Source organism: Petaurus breviceps, unplaced genomic scaffold, assembly GCF_028583685.1.
Source record: "Petaurus breviceps papuanus isolate PSGF00001 unplaced genomic scaffold, PetGlider_PUasm1.0 90750, whole genome shotgun sequence".
NCBI lineage: Eukaryota > Metazoa > Chordata > Mammalia > Diprotodontia > Petauridae > Petaurus > Petaurus breviceps.
The window spans coordinates 2,309,590-2,332,463 of NW_027187335.1; the positions used below are offsets into that span (position 1 = coordinate 2,309,590).

General features: G+C 36.6%; 2 protein-coding genes across 3 annotated transcripts in view; both read right to left on the bottom strand.

Moving 5' to 3' along the window:
- The window catches only part of SCPEP1 (serine carboxypeptidase 1), a 358,800-nt gene that overhangs the window by 183,366 nt on the left and 152,560 nt on the right, over positions 1-22,874 (bottom strand). The window lies entirely within an intron of this gene.
- DGKE (diacylglycerol kinase epsilon) overlaps positions 7,021-22,874 on the bottom strand; it is a 34,784-nt gene continuing 18,930 nt past the window's right edge. The window contains exons 9-12 of one of the 2 annotated variants that reach the window (XM_069067455.1): positions 20,787-20,858; positions 19,487-19,614; positions 19,099-19,210; positions 7,021-7,659 (exon numbers count right to left, since the gene is read on the bottom strand). In XM_069067455.1, the coding sequence (XP_068923556.1) occupies positions 7,636-7,659; positions 19,099-19,210; positions 19,487-19,614; positions 20,787-20,858 (336 nt within the window). In that variant the 3' untranslated portion in view covers positions 7,021-7,635. Of the gene's footprint in view, positions 11,948-19,098; positions 19,211-19,486; positions 19,615-20,786; positions 20,859-22,874 lie in introns of both variants that reach the window. The other variant, XM_069067454.1, reaches the window with a different exon arrangement.

Here is a 22,874-nt window from a genome sequence, read left to right on the forward strand (position 1 = left end):
TCTGCTCCAGAATTCATTTTGAGGCATTTAATTTATAGTTATTTAGAGGTGAGTTTTGGGAGAGTTCAGGTGAATTCCTGTCTTACTCTATCACATTGACTCCATCCCCATCTCTACCACTTAAAAATATTTATTCTTAATTTAATTTTTAAAACCTCTTTTTTGAGGGGTCCATCAATGTGTTTTACGTTATATCTCCTTGATTATTATTGAGATGGGAAATCTTCTTGGGTGATTATTTGTAATCCACCTTTTATCTTTTTGTCCATTTATCCATTAGGGACACTTGGGATTACCACTATTGGGCATGCTGTTTTAAGAAAGGTAGCCAATTAACATTTATTAAACACCTGTTATGTGCTGGCACTGTGCTAAGTGTTAGGGGTACAAATACAAAAAAGATACAATCCCTGCCCTCAAGGAGCTTATAGTTGAATGGGAGAAGACAACACACAAAAGGAAATAGAAAAACTGAGTGAATATGGAAAAGAGGGTACCTAGAAGCCCTGAACAAGCGTGATGGAGAAGGCCAAAGGACCGTAGCAAACAAGGCCTGGGCAATCTCTTTGGGAGGAGCTCTCATCTCCACCTTCCAATCGGAAGGGTCCTGGGGCATAGAATACAGATGAGGCATGAGTAACAAAGCTGCCATGATTCTGAAGGATTATGAGGTACCTGGGGTCATGAATGAGAAGTGTTAAAATGCAGCCAAATGGGAAAACAAATGACAATGTATCCAAAGACGGGCAACCAGATTGGTGAGGGAACTTGAAACTATCATTAGAAACAGTTGGAAGAAATGGGATGTTTAGCTTGGAAAAGAAGAAACTCAGGAAGATTTCATCATTATCTTCAAACATTTCAAGGGAAGAAGATTTGGACTTACTTTTGTACAGTGGACAGACAGGACCAATGAATGGATGGAAGCTAAAAGATGGCCGGGGTCACTTTAATATAAGGGAACATTTTCTTAATAATTCAGTTCAACATACATTTAATTAAGTACCTGCTATATACCATGGTACTATGTTAAGGGCTAGAGATGTAAAAAACTAAATTTAACTATCAAAGCTGCTAAAAGCAGGATTGTAAAGTAGTGAACTTCCCAACTGTGGGAGTATTCAATAAGAGTCAGGGTGTTGTAGAGGGATTTCATGCATCAGGTGGGCTAGATCTTTGAAGTCCCCTTCAACTCAAGTATGACATGATTTGGGAAAGGCAGAGGGATATTTTATACAAAGTCTAGGCTGATGAAGTTCTGGGATTGAGCTCACCAGAATATGAAAGGTTAGAACTATACATATAGATAAAGTATCATCAGTCTAGTCAAACTTGTAAGAATGAGTTCTGCAGCCTCCCACCCTCACCAAAAAAAAAAAAAATTCACAGAGGAAGGGACAGAGGAAGTTGGCAAATGGAACTGGGAACCAACTTATTCCTGTTCATTTAAACTGTGACTAACCGAGAATGGGACAGGTAACCAAAAAAAGGATGATGGAATTTCAGCTAAATATTAATGTGGCCTTGCAACATGAAAACTTTCCCTACTCCTGGCCTAAGGCTAGATAGGGCAAGTGGTTGGCATTGTAGAAGATGAATCGACCATAGGGAAGAGAATGTTGCTATGTCTCAGAGGAGAAAGTGGTCTTGAGAGTTAATGGAAGACTGATAAGATATGTGATTGGAGATAGCACATCAAGCATTTTGTGAACCTTAGAGCCTTATAGAAATACTAGCTATTATTTTGGTGATATTTGCAGATAGGTGATTTGAGAAAAAGATGGGCATTTGGGCATATGTGTGTGTGTGTGTGTGTGTGTATGTTTGTGTAGGAAAGGAATGAGTGAAAACTGTGCCATAACTTAAAGTTTAATGACCATGTTGTAAAGGGCAGGGGATGACCCAATGTTTTAGTGGGGGGGAGATCTTTAGGCAAGGGGCTTTTGTCATTGGGAGAAAGGAGTGGTATGAGGACACACCAGTTGGGATGATGCCTACACAGTATCACTTAGAGTATAAGGTATCTTAGAGGTCATTTAATCCTAAACCTTCATTTTACAAATGAGGAAACTGAGGCCCAGAGGGGTTATTTGCCCAAGGTTGTTGTAATGGCAAGCACAGAAGTAGTTCACATCTTGTTTCAGCTATTGAATTAACACCTTGTTTCAGTTCAAGTTTCTTTAGAGCCTTGTATCAAGTCTGTTAAGAAACAGAATGTGTGAACCCCACAACTTGTGAACTCCTGCAACAGGAAGGGGTGTAGCTAATGACCATATTATATAAGGAGAATTTCTAGGCTAGAGACAGCAGAACTGAAAAAGAGAACTCTTGTGGTGGCAGAGTCAAGAAGGACAAAACTTGTGGTATCTTGGCACTCTGTCAGTCCTGTCTGTGTTGATGTTTATTTGTGATACTTTGTACAGAAGCTGTGAAGGAGGATTTTCTGATTGCATGTTTGCCGAAGTCCTGGAGGAGGGTTTTGGAGGTCCTGGGACTTTACTAAGGATTTGTGTTGTTCTCAGACCCTGTTGGTAGGTCTGAGATTGATTTCACAAGGCAGATAGTGAATAGATGATGGTGCTGGCAATGTGCATGAATATTATTGTGGCTCTGTCAAGCTTTGTCTTCCAACAAACAGGAACTGTGAAGGACTTGAAGTAGACTGGACACTGTGAACTTCAATATGGAAGGGGAACTGGATGAAGAACTGGACAAGGAGCTGGACAACAAACTGGGAGCTTACTGCCTTTGAACCCAGGTGACAGTTGGAACCATGGAAACTGAGAGCCAGCCTCGAGTCAAGCTGAAAGACTTTATTTGGATACTGTGTACTGACTGAGAAGATTATGATTTACTGTGACCTAGGGGTAGAGAACTTTGACTTTTGTACTTTATGATTGAATTAAGGATTTTGTGATTGACTAAATGAATGTACTTTGTCTAAAACTATGTGACCACTTTGGTGAAAACTATGTGGTCATTTTAGTTATAAGTTGTTGAGTTGTGACATGGTGAATGCTATATTTTGATTTTCTGTGATAAGTTGTAACATTGTGAATGTTATATTTTGATTTTCTGTGAATGTTTTGCTCTGATTTGTTATAAATAAATAGAGAGTTCGCTATACTATATAATCAGAACCTTGAAAGCTGTTCATAGTAGCAGTCCTCTGGAAAGCTGCTCATGCTTGGCTTTACAGTTGCATTGATCATAATTAGCAAAGCTGGGTTTTGACATGAAATCCATCATAACATCTTTTTTTTTTTTTTGGCTGCCTTTTTGGAGGGCAATTGGGGTTAAGTAACTTGCCTGAGATTACACGGTTAGTATTTTTGTGTGGGTGTTAAGTGTCTGAGGCCAGAACCAAACTTGGGTCCTCCTGACTCCGGGGCCGGCTGTGCTTTACTCACTGTACCACCTAGTCGCCCCATAACATCTCTTTTGATTCTAAATCTAGTATTCTTTCCATTATATTTCATTTCCACAGGGAAGAATTATAACCTTTGTTTTTGGTAGCCCTCTGGGCATAGTTCCAAATTGCTCTCCAGAATGGTTGGATCAGCTCACAGCTCCACCAACAATGAATTAGTGTTCCAACATCCCCCCATCCTCTCCAACATTTATCATTTTCCTGTTTTGTCATGTTAGCCAATCTGATAGGTGTGATATGGTACCTCAGAGTTGTTTTGATTTGCATCTGTAATCAATAGTGATTTAGAGCATTTTTTCATATCACTATAGATAGCTTTAATTTCTTCCTCTGAAAACTTTCTGTTCATATCCTTTGACCATTTATCAATTGGGGACTTTCTCAATTATTTTCATCGTTATTCAGGAAGACCTGAGTTCAAATCCCAGCCTCAGCATTTACTGTGTGACCATGGTCAAGTCACTTAATTTGTTTCCACATCTGCAAAAGGGGGATTAAAAACAGCACCTACCTCCCAGGGTGGTTGTGAGGATTGAATGAGATATAATTATGAAGTGCTTAGCACAGTGCTATTAGCTCTGATGATGATAGCAACCAGGCGGCATAGTGGATAGTGTTGGGCCTAGAGTTAGAAAGACCTAAGTTCAGATCCAATCTCAGACATTCACTAGCTATGTGACCTTGGACAAATCATTTAACCCTGTTTACCTCAATTTCGTCATCTATAAAATGAGCTGGAGAAGTAAATGTATTTACTCTAGTATTTTGCCAAGAAAACCCCAAATGCAGTCACAAAGAGTCATGCAGAAAATGACCAAAACAGATAGTAATCAGAGTCATTTATATATCTCTTTGAGTTTTGTTGAGATGATTGATGGAGGTACAATGGACTTGATTCTTGCTTTCACTGATATGTTTCAGGGGCCTCAAGACCCATAAAATTATCATGCTTAAACCTTCTGACAGTTTTCAATGAGGATTTCACAGTGAGGATCATAGACAAGACTTGTCCTGATGTAGATTTGGTTTTTTTCAGGTGAAAGTGAAGTTACTTCATTATGTTGAGGAATCAATCATATGGCACAATTTTGTTGAATGAAGGATACTGCCAAGAGCTATTCTACATGTATAGGTCTCTTCTGCCAATAATAAATGCTGTGAGCAACAATAAGACCTGTGAACTTTTCTAATTCATTTAATGTAATGGCCCAGTTGGCATTGCCTGTTACTGGTTGGTCCTTAGCATTTGTACATTGCTTAATGTTTCTAAGCGATTGCTTATTAAATAAAATTCAAAAAGGAGGAATGGGACTTTTCTCAGTGACATGAGTTGCAGAACGGGTGAGCAGTAGGGTCAGATCAAGGTGTAATATTTACTTGTTGTAAACATCTTTACACTGCTTGAAAAGCATTGGTTCATTGCTAAAAGGAACCATTTTTAGCCTTTGGACATTGTGATTCACCTCTTTTGTCATGGACCTGAGTCCAAAAGAGCCATGTTGCTCATTGCCTTTTAGATGTCAGTTGTAGAGGAAACTTCACTGATGGACTCATTGTTGCTGGAGTCACAGGAAGAGTACTCTTTCTCTGCCTTGTAGCATTTATAGCATTTCAAATGTGAAAATTCAACATCAGATGAATTGGATGGCATATTTCTTACTACTTTTAAAATCTGTTCATCAGGGAGTCTCAAACTTTTTATCAGAAATGATGCAAGCAAAACTTTATTAACAAACTATAAACTATGAAAATCTCCTGCCAGAGAGGTCATAACAGATAAATGGAGAAGAACCATATATTTTTGGGCATGGCCAATGTAGGAAATTTGTTTTGCTGAAACTTCTAGTTGTCTGACATCTTATTCCCCGCTATATACTCTTTAATCCAGTGACATTGTCCTGGCTTTTCCTTGAACACAGACATTCCATCTCTCAGCACTGGGAATTTTTTGTTCCTCCATCACTGCAATGCTTTTCTTCCTCAACTCTACCTTCAGATCCTTTTCCAATTATGTTTCCTTGAAGTGCTTTATTTCACTTCTTTTTTTAAAAATAATTTCCCCCCTTTTTGGAGGGCAATTGGGGTAGTGACTTGCCCAAGGTCACATGGCTAGTAAGTGATAAGTGTCTGAGGCCAGATTTGAACTCAGGTCCTCCTGACTCCTGGGCTGGTGCTCTATTCACTGCGCCACCTAGCCACCCCTTTATTTCCCTTCTTGTGTATGGTTGTTGCTGGTAGTTTGCTACAGAATTCATATCCACTATGTGTTTCTCCACTGTTCCCTGGGCCACCTACAATTTTGTTTCTTTGTAGAGAATGGCATTCCAAGAAGTCATATAGGATTCTTCATTGGGAGAATATTGATGTTAAAAAAAAGCAGTCTTCATGTCAGGATGACTGAAAATACCGTGTAGTTTCTCAAATGCTATTTAACCTCCTCTACCCAATGCTGGCTGCATATCATAACCTGGGTAGCTGTTTCTCACTTGAGTTTTTTCCTGAGTGGCTTTAAGCATCTGATCCTTTTTTAATGTCTGTAGAAATTATCAAGACCAGATAGTAAGCTTTAAAAATAAAGCAATATGCCATGAAACAAACCGAAACATTTAATAAGTTAAAAAGCTTGTTGAGAGGTTGAAAACAGTCTGTTCACTCCTATAATCAACAGTAGGATCAGGATCATAGATCTGGAGCTGGAAGAGACCTTGTCGGTCACTGAAGGAGGAAACTGAGGCACAGCCCACTTACCAATAATATAATATTGTTTTCTATTAAACACATTTCCCTCCCCTATACTTAAAAAGAATTGCTTTGAGCATTTGAGAATAAGTCAGCTTTTCAACTAAATTTTAATTTTAAGGGTATCTTATGTACTTTTAGATTCTGCATAAACTTGTGAGAACATAGCATACAGGGGCTTCAGACCTTAAGGGCAAGTACAGTAGTAGGTGACTGATTTGCCTAGGGTCACTAAACTACTAAGTGTCTGAACCAGGATTTGAATCTGGGTCCTCCTGACTCCAAGTTCAGTGCCCTATCCATTCTAGCATGATGCTTCTGATCAATCAGTTCATATGTATCTATATTATGTAGCCGTGTCCAACTCTTTGTGATCCTATGGACCTTTCTTGGCAAAGATACTGGAGTGGTTTGCCATTTCCTTCTCCAGTATGTCCCCATTAACAGAGGCAAATAGGGGTGAAATGACTTGCCCAGGGTTACATGACTAGTGACTGAGGCTGGATTTGAACTCAAATCTTCCTGACTCCAGGCCTGGGGATCTATTCACTGTACTACCTACCTGTATACATGTTTATAAGTGCAAGCCCTTTTAATGCCTATCTGTAGTTTAATGACAACTAAATTAGGATTTCCTTGAGTAGGACTGTATATTTTATTTTTTTCATATCTTCTCCATGCATGTGTCATAAACCTATATCTCTTCTCACCCCAAAAGTAGGTAATCTAGAACTCATTATGATTAGGTAATGGAACTTACCAAAGCTGTTGACTAATTTAAATGAATCTAAATCATTTTGGCTATTTTACCTGTGTCTGTAAAAATGTCAAAATATATTGCAAGACCAAACTTTTTTTTAAAGGTACAGCTTTATTCTTCTGAAGAAATAATTCATGTCTGAAGTTTATTAAAATGTTTTAATTCACATAACAAAAGCAGAATGTAGCAGTTAATTGATGGATAGTCAGTGATATTTTAAATAAATAAATATTAATTTATACATCTAAAAATAATAGCAAACAAATGAACCAGTTCTGCACATTACTAGAACAATGAAGGAAGGGGCTAAAGCCAGTGCTTTACTACTCATCAAATATCTTTACATTAGGAAGTGGACAACTCACCACTATTCCAGAGAACCTCAAACAAAACCAAAAAAAAACAAGAGAAAAAAACTTGTTAATATAAATGAAAAATCAAAGCGGAAATAAAAGGATGAGAAGCAAAAATAACTGTACACAAGTCACCAATTACCAATCATACAACATTTTATGTTTTCTATTAAACACATTCCCCTTCCCCACTTTGTCTTAGAAAGAATGCTTTGGGTGTCTGAGAAAAAGGAAAGTTAAGTCAGCTTTTCAACCAAATGTTAGGTGCATCTGATGTGCTTTTTGGATTCTGTAGCTCTTCTGCACAGGCTTATGGGAACAGAAGATATGGGGGACATATTCCCTAAGGGAAATTACAGCAGCAGGTTTGTCAATTTCTGTAAAATACAAAGCAAAACAAATCATATTCTTGGTACTTGTGTCTGGGAATGCACCTTTACAGAGCTTGGGCTGGAGTAAGAAAAAGGGCATTTCCCCCTCTTTTAAGTTTTTGCTTAGTTTTCTTAAACACCATCATGCCACATTCTTATCTCCTCAGATTTGCCAGAAAGGTTTATCTCTTAATAAAATGCTGATTTTCCCTTCTCTCTCAACATTCAATGTGGGGGAAGGGCATGGAAACTTCACCCTTCTCACTGCTCGTGTGGAACAAACAAAAGTTATGCATTCAGACCTACATTAATCTGTAAAATGACAGTTTTAAAAGTCATTCTTTTTAGTGCAATATTAGAATTTCATAATACATATCAAAATAAAAAAAATTTACTTATATTACAACTGTAAAATATTTCCAAAAAAAGGAATACATTTTTACTTTTGACATGCTGGTAGTTTCTGGGTTTAGATGGCAAAGAGGACTTAGTTCTAAGTCACAGTATTTTACAATACCAAGTAAGCTACTGTATTTCAAAATACAATTACTATACATTTCTATCACAGATCTTAAAACAACAAAAAATAAACCACTTTGACTATCAAAATTCTAAAAATATTAGTATATTCACTGCTATTGACTACAGAAAACAAACATTTCAGATAATAAAACAAAAGCTGGTGGTACTCTTAATATCAGATAATCTTTTTAAAAAAAGTCAAACTTAAAAAACAATCTTAAATGACTACAGTCCTATTTTATCTAAAGCTCACAGCAAAGGGAAGCATGAGTGCCTCAAAAATTTTCAAATAACTACACTTATTAGGAATTATGGATGTATCAGGACAGTGAAAGATGAGAGGAATTTGAATATATACTCATTTTGCACAAATGTGCTCTTCCTGAGAAATTTTAAGTTAATTTTTTTTAGGAAGTAAAGTATACAAAAGCATTTTTAAAATGAACTAGGAGAGCACAGTGAACAGTTCTTTGAAATTAAACATTCCTTGTGATGCAAACACTCTTCTTAAGACCAGGCTCTGCCACTCTGGACTTTTTTTTTTTTGAAGGGGGGAATGCAGGGCAATTGGGGTTAAATGACTTGGCCAAGGTCATATGGCTAGTAAGTGTTAAGTGTCTGAGGCCACATTTGAACTCAGGCCCTCCTGACTCCAGGGCTGGTGCTCTATTCACCATGCCTAGCCGCCCCACACTTTGGACTTTTTTTTTTTTAAACAATCAGGGTTAAGTAACTTGCTCAAGGTTACATGGCCAGTTATTTCTGGGTGTGGTGCTAAGTATCTGAGCCCAGATTTGATCCCCAGGTCATCCTAACACTGGAGCCGGTGCTTTTACTCGCTGAGCCACCTGGCTGTCCCTAACACTTTGGACTTTCTTAATCAGATTTTCTTAAAGTGAAGTTCACCTGTATATACATTTATACTGTGTGGCTGTGTATCCAAAATCTTAAGCATACTTTGTTAAAACAATATAGAAATACTTTTTGTAGGACATTTTCCTTCCTTAATACACAATGACATCCCATAATAACTCTTCAAATCACAAATTTTGTTTAAAAATCTTCATTTGAGAGACACTGGAAATGACACAGGAAAATGGTATGTATAAGGAAAGAGAATGAATGGATGAACTAGTTAAGTTATAGGGCTATTTCAAAATCCATTAGGTGATTTTGCTTTATTGAAAAACAGGTTTTTTTTGGGAGGGCAATTGGGGATAAGTGACTTGCCCAAGGTCATACGGCTTGTTTTGGTGTTAAGTGTCTGAGGCCGGATTTGAACTCAGGAATTCCTGACTCCAGAGCCGGTACTCTATTCACTTCCCCACCTAGCCACCCTAAAAACAGTTCTTAAAAGTTCTTATGCAGTGGTTTGACTTCTGATTATGATTGCTTGGCAGAAAACTATGGAAATGAGATAATGGTGAATGAGAGAAACATTCAATTAACTAGTTCCTTTGTCCTTACTCTTTGCACTATGAATTTCAGGAAAAGGATGCTTCTACTCTACATATTTATCATAGGAAAACATGAAATGTGCTAGTGACCCAGGACAGAATTTTGATTATGGATCAGATCATACACCTAATTCCATTATACTCATACATGATTAATCTTTTCAAGAAAACAAAGCAAAGCAAAAAACCAAACCTGTGAAATTTTACTACTACCATGATAAAGTCCTTTACCAAATCTTCCAATGCTAGAATCAGGGCTTACTCCTTGAAACTTGGAAGAAATAAAGTTAGGACAAATAAAAAAGGTGCACATAGCTCACTATCCCCTAAAGACAGTATGGGCTAGAAAAAGGAGTAGGTTAAAAAATGAGTTAAAACCAATTTCTAAATTTTATTTACATATAGGTATGTATATATATATATACACACACACACACACATTCATGTTTAATTATTAAGAGAAGTTAGGAGTGTTTGTGGTATTAGGGGTACATTCCTAATATTCTGAGGCTGATACCAAAGAGAAATAACCATGCTTCTACTAAAAACTGTTAGGACTTGGTCATGACAAAATAGGCTGGATGGAAAACCAGCAGGCCTTGCAGTTGTAAGCAGTGGCTGGGACCAAAGCACACCCCGTCCTGGACAACTCTGGGACCAGTCCTTTAGCATGACCTCTCATGCGAGTTTTCCAGGCTAGACAGACAATTCAAGAGCCTGGTGACACAATCCAATCCAAACAATGGTTTACAGATATGTCAGTTATCCAAAAGTCATTTACCAGTGCTTTTAATTTTTTTTTTTAAGCTTTTAGGAAGGCTATACTTGGAGCAAAAGAATATTTAGGTAAGCTGTGGTCTCCCATCCAGGCAAAGGCTATGGATTTCCTTAAGCAGTCACTGGGCTGTATTTAATTTCCATCCGATAAATTTCAATCTAACAGAAGTAGCTACCACAGTGTATTAAATAAACTGATATGCGTTGTACAAACACAGGCACATACCAGGCAAATAAATAAGTAAAAAATATATACATATATTTCTTATATTAAACAAATCAGAAGATGTAAACACTTTTTCACTGTTTTTTTTTCAAATGGGAAAACATTAAGAACAATATATTTCAAGATATCTAAGAATATTAAAAACGTCTGCTTACCACACTCCTGCATTTTTTTTCTTAAAATTTCCTACTGCATGTAAAATGCATCAACTATTCTTGTTGGACAATGCTTGTTTAACAAATTTCACTTGCACATTTTAAAATCTACCTTAAAATTTCAATGTCTTTTTAAATTACCATGTAGAAGAGAGTGAAGTGACAAGCACAGATTTCAATGGACAGTGGGTTTTAACAGTGCTCATACAAAGTATTCAATTACAGTTTTTTCGCCTCTAATTAATTTCTAATGTTTTTTGGCTATAAGAATGTTACTAGGATTCTGAAACCAAACTCTTAAGTTATTATCAGTTGGTTAACCAATAAAAAGACAGTCACTGGCCTGCCGTCTGAAAATGGTCCTATAATAAAATTTAAAAGTGCCATTTTTCTTTAATATTAAGCAGTCTTTTTTAGTTTATTTAGAATTAGTATATGTGGATGAACTCTCTGCCTGGTGATATAGGAATCTCCAGTTAAACAAATAAAGTGCATCCAAGTAGATGGATATTTTTATCAGTGTCTAAGATTTCCTTAAAATTTCATGCAGTCCTAGCTTAAATCAGTGCATTTCCATAAAGAGAGAACTTTTTAAATGTTCCAAAGCTATCAACTAAAAAATGATAAAGGAAAAAAACAATTTTTTCAGATCACACCTTGATGCACATAAAATGTGCACACCAGATATTTGCTACAAGAAAAAAGAATGAGACAGTATGGACTTACAGGAATGAATCCCTTTCACTGAAACATACAATGAAAAAAAATACATTTTGCAAATGGTGTAACTTCCTAAAACTTTTAGTTGAAGAGCATACAATGGAAGTATTTTGAGCTTTTTCAAAATGACTAAAAGCTTAGCTTTTTTCAGAATGTCCTTTTTTAAAAACAGTGCTGACAACATTCTAAAGGAACCAAAGAACAGAATAACATCTCGATGGTTGGCCTTGTGTAGATAATCACATGTCTTCATCAGTAGGTTCAGTCTCTCGGGTGTGCTCCTGCTCAGATGTGCTGGAGGCATCGTCATCGGTTTGCTCCCCAGTATAACACAACATCTTTGCATGTGTCTTATGAGTTATGGTAACTGTGCAGGGCCCTTGGGCCCAAGGCTCGCCATCTATCTGCATTGGCATTTTTGAGCTCTTCAAAATCAACTAGATTGGGGTGGGGGGGTAGAATTAGAAAAAAATAAGTGATCACTGGCAATCCACAGAAGCCTTTACTAACTAATGCTTACCCAACTATAGAGAATTGTTCCATTAACAGATGTTGTTTAAAAGGAAGCTGGATAACTACTTGTCATAGAGGGAATTTTTGAGTCACACAGGGGTTGGATTACAGCAGGGATTCTTAATTTTTTTAATGTCATAGACCCATGGGTCCCTTCCCAGATTTGTTGCTTAACATTCATGACTGAAGAAAATGCTAAATTTTAGTTAGAGGTTAGTGGAAAAAAAAAAGATCATATTTTCCTCCCTAGTTTAAGTGCTTCTGAAATTTATCCACAGATCACCTGGGAGCCCCTGGACTTATGTTAATGTTTCTCTATCCAAACTATACTGAAGAAAGATAATATCTAAATTTTTTACCTTGGACTACTCTGTAGTTTGGTATGAGGTAGGTAGGAAGGGACTAGGAACTTGGGGAAAGAGTTAGGGTTGGAGGATTAGAAGTTAGGGGGGTTTGTTTGTTTACACATCTTAAGAAGTAAGTACCAGATTTTAAACTGTATTATAAAGTAGCAATCATTAAAACTACTTGGTACTGGCAGAGAAACAGGGTGGGGGATCAGTGGAATAGTCTGGGTGCACAAGACACAATAGTCAATGACTGTAGCAATCTACCGTTTGATAAACCGAAAGACTCCAGTTTCTGGGATAAAAATTCACCATTTAACAAAAACTGCTGGGAAAACTGGAAAATATTGTAGCAGAAACTATACAGAGACCAACATCTTACACTGTATACCAAGATAAAGTTAAAATGGGTACAAGAGTTAGAAACGAAGGCTGATACTGTAAGCAAACTAGGAGAGCAAGGAATAATTTACCTGTCATATCTATGGAGAAGGGAAGAATTTATGACCAAACAAGAGACAGAGAACATTATGAAATGTAAAATGGACAATTTTGATTATATTAAATTGAAAAGTTTTTGTACAAATAAAGCCAGTGCAACCAAGATTAGATGGGAAGTAGAAAGCTGGGAAATAATTTTTACAACCAGTGTTTCTGATAAAGGCTTCGTTTCTAAAATATATAGAGAACTGAGTCAAATTTATAAGAATACAAGTCATTTCCCAGTTGATAAATGGTCAAAGGATATGAACAGGCAGTTTTCAGATGAAATGAAAGCTATCTATAGTCATATGAATCGAAATCACTATTGATTGGAGAAACGCAAATCAAAACAACTCTGAGGTACTACCTATCAGATTGGCTAACATGACAAAACAGGAAAATGATAAATGTTGGAGAAGATGTGGGCAAACTGGAATACTAATACATTGTTGGTGAAGTTATGTACTGATCCAATCACTGTGGAGAGCAATCTGGAACTATGCCCAAAGGGTTATAAAACTGCATATACCCTTTGATCCAGCAATACCACTTCTAGGGCTATATCCTAAAGAGATCATAAAAATGGGACAAGGACCCACATGTACAAAAATATTTATAGAAGCCCTTTTTGTGGTGGCTAAGAGGAAATTGAGGGGATGCCCATCAATTGAGGAACGGCTGAACAAGTTGTGGTATATGAATGTAATGGAATACTATTGTTCCATAAGATATGATAAGCAGGCTGACTTCAGAAAAACCTGGAAAGATTTACATGAATTGATGCTGAGGGAAGTGAGCAGAACCAGAACATTATACATAGTATCAGCCATATTGTGTGATGACTGACTTTGATACAGACTTAGCTCTTCTCAGCAATGCAAGGATCTAAGACAATTCCAAAAGACTCAACGATGGAAAATGCTATCCACATCCAGAAAAAGAACTATGAAGTGTAAATGCAGATTAAAGTGTACTATTTTTTCTTTCTTATTTTTTGTTTCTTCTTTCTCATGGCTCCTCCCATTGGTTCTAATTCTTCTTTACAACATGACTAATGTGAAAATATGTTTTATATGAATGTATATGTAGAGCCTATATTGGATTGCACACCATCTTGGGGAGGAGAGGGAGGAGGAGAAAATCACAACTCAAAATCTTATGGAAGTGAATGCTGAAAACCAAAAATAAATAAATAAATAATAATAAAAAGAAGTACCTTTGGTAGTAAACATTTTGTGGACTAGTGGTTGAAGAACCTTTCAGTCCCTTCCAACTCTAAGCTTCTATAATTCTGAGGATTTAATTCCACATTAATTTGTATATTGTTGTTATTGAATCGTCTCAGTCATGTGTGACTCTTTGTCCACATATTTCTACCCCATGTCTGACCATGTCATACCCTGATCTGAGAAATATCAGGGATTTGCTGTTATCTTTAGGACAAAAGACAACACCACTTTGGGCATTTAAAGCCTTTTAAAACATGGCTCCATAATGAAACCCAACAGCAAGAGATAGAAAGAGAAATCCCATTTAAAGTTACTGTAGACATTATAAAATATTTGGGAATTTACCTGCCAAAACAAACCCAGGACCTATATGATTACAACTACAAAACACTTTTCACACAAATAAAGTCAGATCTAACTAACTGGAAAAACATCATCAATTGCTTGTGGCTGGGTCAAGCTAATATAATAAAAATGACAATTTTACCTTAATTAAATTACATATTTAGTGCCATACCAATCAATGTACCAAAAAATTACTTTATAGAGCTAGAAAAAATAGTAACAAAATTCATTTGGAAGAACAAAAGGTCCAGAATTATAAAGCAGCGGTCATCAAAACTAATTGGTATTGGCTGAGGAATAGAGCAATAGATCAATGGAATAGATTAGGTACATGAGACTCAGCAGTCAATGACTATAGTAATCTATTGTTTGAGAAACCCAAAGACCCCAGTTTTTGGGATAAGAACTCACTATCTGACAAAAACTGCTGGGAAAACTGGAATACAGTATGGCAGAAACTGGGCATAGACTATTATATAACACCACATACCAAAATCAAGTCTAACTGGGTGCACGATCCAGGTATAAAAGCAATGTAAGCAATCTGGGAAAGCAAAGAATAGTTTACCTGTAAGATTTATGGAGAAGGGAAGACTTTATGACCAAACAAGAGCATTATAAAATGCAAAATGGACAATCTCAATTACATTAAATTGAAAAGTTTCTCAGACTGCAGTGAAGCCTGAAAGTGAGTGTGCTTCAGATGGTCATGAACTAGAGGCAGAAAAGGAGGGCAAAGCAGAGCCCGACTCTGATGATGAGATTCCACAGCTAGCTCCAATTCAAGCAACATCTCCTCAAAAGTGTCCAGAGAAAGCAGCCCTAACAAAGCAATCCACAGAAGAGAGCCTCAGACCTGAAACACCACAAGCTAAAACTCCTGGTGAAAAGAGAAAGACCTCCATGGCTCTGGAGACTCCAAAACAGATCACCAAAGGTTCCACAAAGCTGAAGAAGCCTCCAGCTACTGTCACATCTAGGAAGCTGAGGATACAAACCCTGAGAAACCTGAGAAAGGAAGTAGTTTCTCAGTAGAGGTTAAGAGGTCATTTACTACTTACAATAAAGTAGGGAAAACTGAATGGCTTTAAAAGAAAATCTATTTTTTCTTGCTCTTCTAGTTACTTCACACAATGAAAAATACAAATGGATTTCATTGCCATATCTATATGCTTCAATTCCCTTTATACGCTGTAGCATTTGTTCCTGAGCCAGTTTTCCTAATGTGATTGAAACATGTATGCTTTACTGGTTTTTTTACAAATGTTAACTTAAGCCTCTGGATAAGTCTTAAACTGCTTCTTGTCAGATTTAATGCATTTGTTTACTAGTAACTTAAAATAAGTCTGGTTATTCCTGAAGGCACTCTTTTGATAGTTTTGATGCACTCAGTTGATACACAATTAATGAAGGCAAGAAGAATTGCTATTTGCATCTGTTAGACTTTTCCCCTTTCTCCTTTCCCTTATTCCTTCTTTACAGACAAAAGGTTTAAAGTAGTTATAAGCAGGTTAGCTACAGAATTAGTATATTTAGAATAGACTAGGTCTAATGGCTGAAAATACCGTTTTTGTTTTTTACCTGTAAAAATGCATTATGTTTGCATTCTTTGTGCTTTCACTAAGACAGAAACAAAATTTATGTGCATTCATTTCAGTCCCCTACCTTTTAGTTTGACAATCCCAAAAACTAATAGATCATTTTAAAGAATTTCCACCCAAGAACCATTTCAATTAGGCAAAGTTTAAAATATAAGTAGCAAAATTAAAAAAAAAATTAGAATAATGAAGAAACCACTATGAAGTTTGTACAGTTGCTGTAATCTCTGGACTACCAGAAGACTTGTGGGTATGGCAGTATATTTCTAGTCAATATAATGTGCTCATATTTTGCTTTTTTGTCTTAAACTTTCCTACTTCTAAATAAACATAACTGACAAAATGTTATAAAAAAAGTTTCTGTACAAACAAAGTCAATGTAACCAAGGTTAAAAGGGAAGTGGGAAACTGGGAAAGAATTTTTATCACCAGTGTCTCTGATAAAGGTCTCATTTCTAAAATGAATTTAAACAGAGAATTGAGTCAAATCTATAAGAATACAAGTCATTCCCTAATTGATAAATGAACAGCAATTTTCAGAAGTAGCAATTAAAGATATCTGTAAGCATATGAAAAAATGCTCTAAATTAATTGATTAGAGAAGTACAAATCAAAACAACTCTGAGTTACCACATCTCACTGGTCAGATTGGCTAAGATGACAAAACAGGAAAAAGACAAATGCTGGAGAGGATGTGGAAAAATTGGAACACTAAAGCATTATTGGTGGAGTTGGGAACTGATCCAACCATTCTGGAGAACAATCTGGAACTATGCCCCAAAAGGGCTATAAATAATTGCCCTTTGACCCAGTAATACCTCTTCTAGGGTAGTGTATCCCAAAGAGATCATAGAAGTGGGAGGAAGACTCGTATGCACAAAAATATTTATTGCAGCTCTTTATGTGGTGGCAAAGAATTGGAAATTAAGGGGATGCCCATCACTAGAGAAATGGCCAAACAAGTTGTAGTATATGAATGTAATAGAATACTATTGTGCTATAAGAAATGAGGAGCAGATGGACTTCATATTTACCTGGAGAGACTTATACAAACTGATGCTGAGAAGAGCAGAACCGGGAGAAATTTGTACACAATTACACACACATATGTGCGATGACCAACTTTGGTAGACTGGATTCTAATCAGTAATGCAAGGTTATAAGACAACTCCAAAAGACTCATGATGGAAGGAGATGTCTACATTCAGAGAAAGAACTAAAAAGAACAGAGTTTGAATGCAGACTGAAGCAACTACCTGCTCTCTTTCTTTTTCTTGTTTGGTTTTGTTTCCTCTTTCCCATTGTTCATTCCATTGGTTACAATTCTTTACAACCTGACTTATGTCTAATATGAAAGTATTTGCTGATTCTATACTTGATTGCATGCCGCCATGGGGGGGAGGGGGGATGGGGGGAAGGAGAGAGAGGGGGAGAAAATTTGAAACTCAAGGGATTGTGGAACCGAATCTTGTAAACTAAAACTAAACAAACAAATTAATAAAGACAAAAAACAAAACAAAGCGAAAAAACGTGGCTTCAGCCAATTTTTCTGGATTCTGGCTCCCAAGTCAAACAGGCTTAGCTGATGTTTCAGTATATGACATTCTATCTCCTATTTCCATTTTTTTTGGCAGGTGGGTGGGGTACAAGCTTGCTCCTCACTCCCTACAAAGCTCTCCCTTCCTAACTTCTGCCTCTTAGAAAATCATCTACTCCTTGGCTCACATGTACAGCTACTGAATCTTGTCTTTTCTATCTCCACATCTCTCATCTGTACCTTCCCTTTCTTTACACAGTCTCCATCCTAGTTCAGGCCCTAATTAACTTTTGCCTGTATGACTGTGACGGTTTCCTCACTGGTCTCTCTTCTCTCTCCAATTCATTTTCCACATGACTGTCAAACTGATTTTCCTAAAGCACAGGTCTGGCCTCTACTACTCAAGTTCTAACTGCTTTCTTTTACCTCTAGGACCAAATATAAAGTTCTCTGTTTGGCATGTAAAACCCTTCCCAACCCAGCCCCAACCGACCTTCCTGATGTTATTAGATGTTTCTCTCTCTCATGCATGTTACAATCCAGTCAAAAATGAACCTCTTTAAAGTCCCCCCATGATGCTTCCATTTCTTGTCTCTTAAGTCTGGTTATTCCCTTTTTACTGCCCTGAATATTTGCTTCTTACCTCTACCTCTTAAAAAGCTTAGTATTCTTTAAGGCATTCAAAAACGTGAAGCCTTTCACAGTCTCACCAGCTGCTGGCCCTCCCCGCCACTCCCAAATCACCGTTTTTCTTTTTTACTTGTTCATATGTATAAATGTCACCTCTTTCAATAGAATGTAAACTCCATGGGAAGAAGCCTGTTTCCTTTTAGTCTTTGTATTTGCATAGTCTATGACAGTGCCCAGCATATAACAGGCCCTCTAGTTCACTTCAACATCCAATTACAGTGCCAACTCCTAAGGGAGGTTTAGAGTCCTTTATGGATTCCTTCCATTTTTCATGATTTAGCAATTTCTTTGCATTTATTTTTTATATATTCTCCATTCTGCTTATGTAATTTCTCAGGATTCCCCCTGTATGAGCCCCTCAAGGTCAGGGGCTATGTCTATGTTCCTATCTTAGCATGCTGTGCAGGGTCACGTTCCCAGTCAATGTGAAGCAGCCACAGTCACTTCGTTAAAACCACAACTTTTCTTTTTGCTATCCCACGTCATGTTCCTTCCCTGTAGGTCTAACCTTGTCACCTCTTTGTAGGACAGGGGCAACCCTGGTCTCTGAAGGTCAAGATGGGCAAATAAGCAGTTCCTACAAGTTGGAAAGGCCCCAGGGTCACGCCCACTGAAGCTTTGGTCTTTGCTGTCTGGGGGAGGGGCTTGGCATCATGGTCACTCCTAGACATGCATGGCATTTCACGAAGAACAGCAATAAGAGAAGAGAACCCACATCAAAGAAATCACTGATCCTTGAAGTATCTGAAGGAAGAGTGACATTACTTCAAGAATGGAATATTTAAGAGTGACCTTATATTGACAGTTAAGAAATGAATAGGGATAAGCCTATTCCATTATACTCACCCGAATTGTATGTGCCTGTCCTATTCGGACAGGATTAGCCAGTTTCACTTGAATCTGAGCACAGTGGAAAGACCCATACACACCAACTACTTCTAATAACCCATCATCATGCCTAAAATTGGAAAAGCAAACAGTGATCATACAAGACTATAAAATAAAATCCACTTTGTTAATTGTAGTTCGAGGCAATGCCTGATTTTAATAGGCTGGTAGCATACAAAATTCTATTAGCTTGTGACTGTTATTAATCTACCTTCATTTATAAATAAGACAGACAAACAGAAAAAGAAATCTATAAGAGAAAATACATTTGAACTTAGGATGAACACAGGTAGAACCCTTTAAAAATCAATGACAAAATAACACAAAGGATGAACTTATGTAGTACCTGGCTAGAGGATAAGTCTCATCTCCCATTCCTTCCCACAGTCTGCAGCCGCCTCCCCAGTATCCAATATTGAGAACTATGATGCCTTCCAAATTAGGCAGATCTACTCGCTCACCGTCCAACTCTAGCTTTAAAGAGATACAACAAGTAGTGAGTAACTAAGAAATAAATTGCCCCCAGATGTACTTGTTAAGTCATGCTTAAAAAATAAAAAACAAAAAAAAAAATCCAAAATCTCTGTCCACAAATATATGGCATAATAACTTTATTATGAATACTGGGGAGAAGAAGAGGGTATGATGGATAGAGGACTAGTCTTTGAGCCAGGATCATCTGGGTTCTGTCTCCTTCTCTGGTACATACTGGATGTATCTGATACATACTAGATCCTGGGCAAATCACAACTTCTAAGTTCTCAAAGCAATTCTCTTAGTCTGTAAATTACAGAAAAAATGCCAATCTGAACCAGCAGAATGTCCTTACTGGGAGTTTCTGATACCAATGAAATCACAGGCCCAGTTCCTATCCCTATCTATAAAGAAATCCATGGGCATTTCCATCAGTACTGCATTGAATCCATAATTCACTTGGGAAGTACTGACATTCTGGAAAGCGAGAGATTATATTTACTAATCATCTGTCCTACTGATGTGCAAAGGACACCCTTCCAATGAGTTGGTGATTAGATATAATTAACATTTGGAATATCAAAACTGGTCTAAGGATGGATGTCCCTTGATCAAACTGACTTATGGTGAATGCATGTCTGAGGTAGTCCTCACACTATAAAGAATACTACTTGCTGAGTATGCTATAATAGGGATTTCTTCCCTTCCAACTCTCAAATTCTAAAATATTTTCTTTGCTTACCTTAGATAAAATTTCAAAAGTTTTTAGAGTTTACTGAGCACCTATCACACATTATATGAGGTACACTCCCTGTCTACAACACTAAACACACATGCAATAATTAGAAACAATCAAAGTACATATAACAAAGTGCCAAACTGTGTAATTTCAACCACAAAGAACTGTCAATGTTCATAAAAAAGGAAGATAAATAACAATAAAAAAATCTCATTAGAGGATGGATTCAGTTATATTGTGGTAATTACTAACAACTTCTATAGCCAATAAACTTTGTTTACGTTTCTAACTGTAAAAAGGATAAATACCCAGATATGTAATCTAGTCCCTGGAAATCTAGATATGTTGAGAATGCAAAATTTTGCTTTTTTGGACAAGACTCTTAAGAAAAAAAAAAGGAACACAAGAAGTGGAAGGAATGTGAATGCCTTACCTCAACTTTTTTATTCAGATCTTTACATTCTTGCACTAAACAATCTTTGGTTCCATAGAATAAATAAACAGCCTATGGAAAAATGAAAGAGAATATAACACTAAACACGTGATGAGAACTTTAAATATTAAAACACTACACTAAGCTTGCTGACTTGAAGTATAATGAAAGGGAGGAATAAAATAAAACATGTAAATAAAAAATGTTCTTTGACATACTGTGAGACTTTTGTATAGTTCCAGTTTATTGCTGCCTTCCTCCCCAAGGGAAGAAAAAATACCCCTCAAATCAACCCAAGACTCTTTATTTTCTTAAAAAAAAAAAAAGATTCTGGATGAAGAATTTAAGCAAGGCTTTCAAGGAGACTTAGGATGAAGTAATGGAAAGATGAAATAAGCTTTAATGTACATTTTATTCTATTATGTTACTGGTAGTTTAAAAGTGCTTAGCAAATTTTGAAACGGCAGATTAAATGGCCACTCTTTCAGATACTGACTTAATATTTCTTAGTTGTTTTCATGGCTTTGCCCCACTGAGAACAGGGTTCATTTAATTCTTTGTACTTGTATATCCTAGCACATAAGACAGTGCCTGGCGTAAGTAGGTACTAAATATATGCTGAATGACTGTATATTTTGGCTCATTAATTTATTTACCTGATTTTCTACTCCAAAAAGCATATCTAAATTTATGAACAAAGCTCTGTTTTTAGATGAGGTAGCAAATCATTTCACTTTAGCAAATTTGTCATTGGTTTTGAAGGTAGAAAGCTGAAATGTTTGAGGTGAGATAATTCAAAATCTTGCAAATACTTAAGCATCTTTGTAATAAAAATTGTCAAAAGGGAAGGTTTAAACCTGTGGTACATGAACGTAATGGAATATTAATGGTGTTATAAGAAACAATGAATATAAAGAAAAAGGGAAACTTATAGGGAGACTTATGTGAACTATAATGCAAAATGAAATAATTGGAACCAAGAAAACAAGATACACAAAGGCTACACTGAAGAAAATAGGATCAAATAAGAGAAGTGGAAGAAAAATTGGGAAGAGAAATAAGAACAATGAAAGAAAATTATGAAATGAGAGTCAACAACCATACTGAAGAAAATAACACCTTAAAAAATAGACTAACTCAAATGGCAAAAGGGGCTCAAAAAGGCAATCAGGAGAAGAATGCCTTAAAAAGCCAAATTTGCCAGATAGAAAAACAATCTCAAAAGCTCACTGAAGAGAATCATTCCTTCAGAATTAGAATGGAGCAAATGGAAGCTGGTGACATTATGAGAAATCAAGATACTATTAAACAGATCCAAACAAATGAAAAAATAGAAGGCAGTATGAAATATCTCACTGGGAAAACCACTGATCTGGAAAATAGATCCAGGAGAGAGAATTTAAAAATTATTGGATTACCTGAAAGCCATGATCAAAAAAAGAACCTAGAAATCATCCTTCAAGAAATTTCTCAAGGAAAATTGTCCGTAATGTTTTAGAACCAGAGGGCAAAATAGAGGTTGAAAGAATCCACCAATCACTTCCTGAAAAAGATCCCAAAAAGAAAACTCCTAGGAATATCATAGCCAAGTTCCAGAGTTCCCAGATCAAGGAGAAAATATTACAAGCAGCCAGGAAGAAACAATTTGAATATTGTGGAAACACAATCAGGATAACACAGGATCTGGCAGCTTCTACACTGAGGGATCAAAGGGCTTGGAATATAATATTCCAGAGGTCAAAGGAGCTGGGATTAAAACCAAGAATCACCTACCCAGCAAAACTGAGTATCATGTTTCAGGGGAAAATATGGTCATTCAGTGGAATAAAAGACTTTCAAGCATTCTTGATGAAAAAACCAGAGTTGAATAGAAAATTAGACATTCAGATACAAGAAGCATGAGAAGGTAAACAGGGAAAAGAAATCATAAGGAACTTATCAAAGTTGAACTATTTACATCCCTACCTGGAAAAATGATAATTGTAACTTATAAAACTTTACTCAGTACGAGAATAGTTGAAGGGAAGAGAAATGTGTGTGTGTGTGTGTGTGTGTGTGTGTGTGTGTGTGTGTGTGTGTGTGTATGCA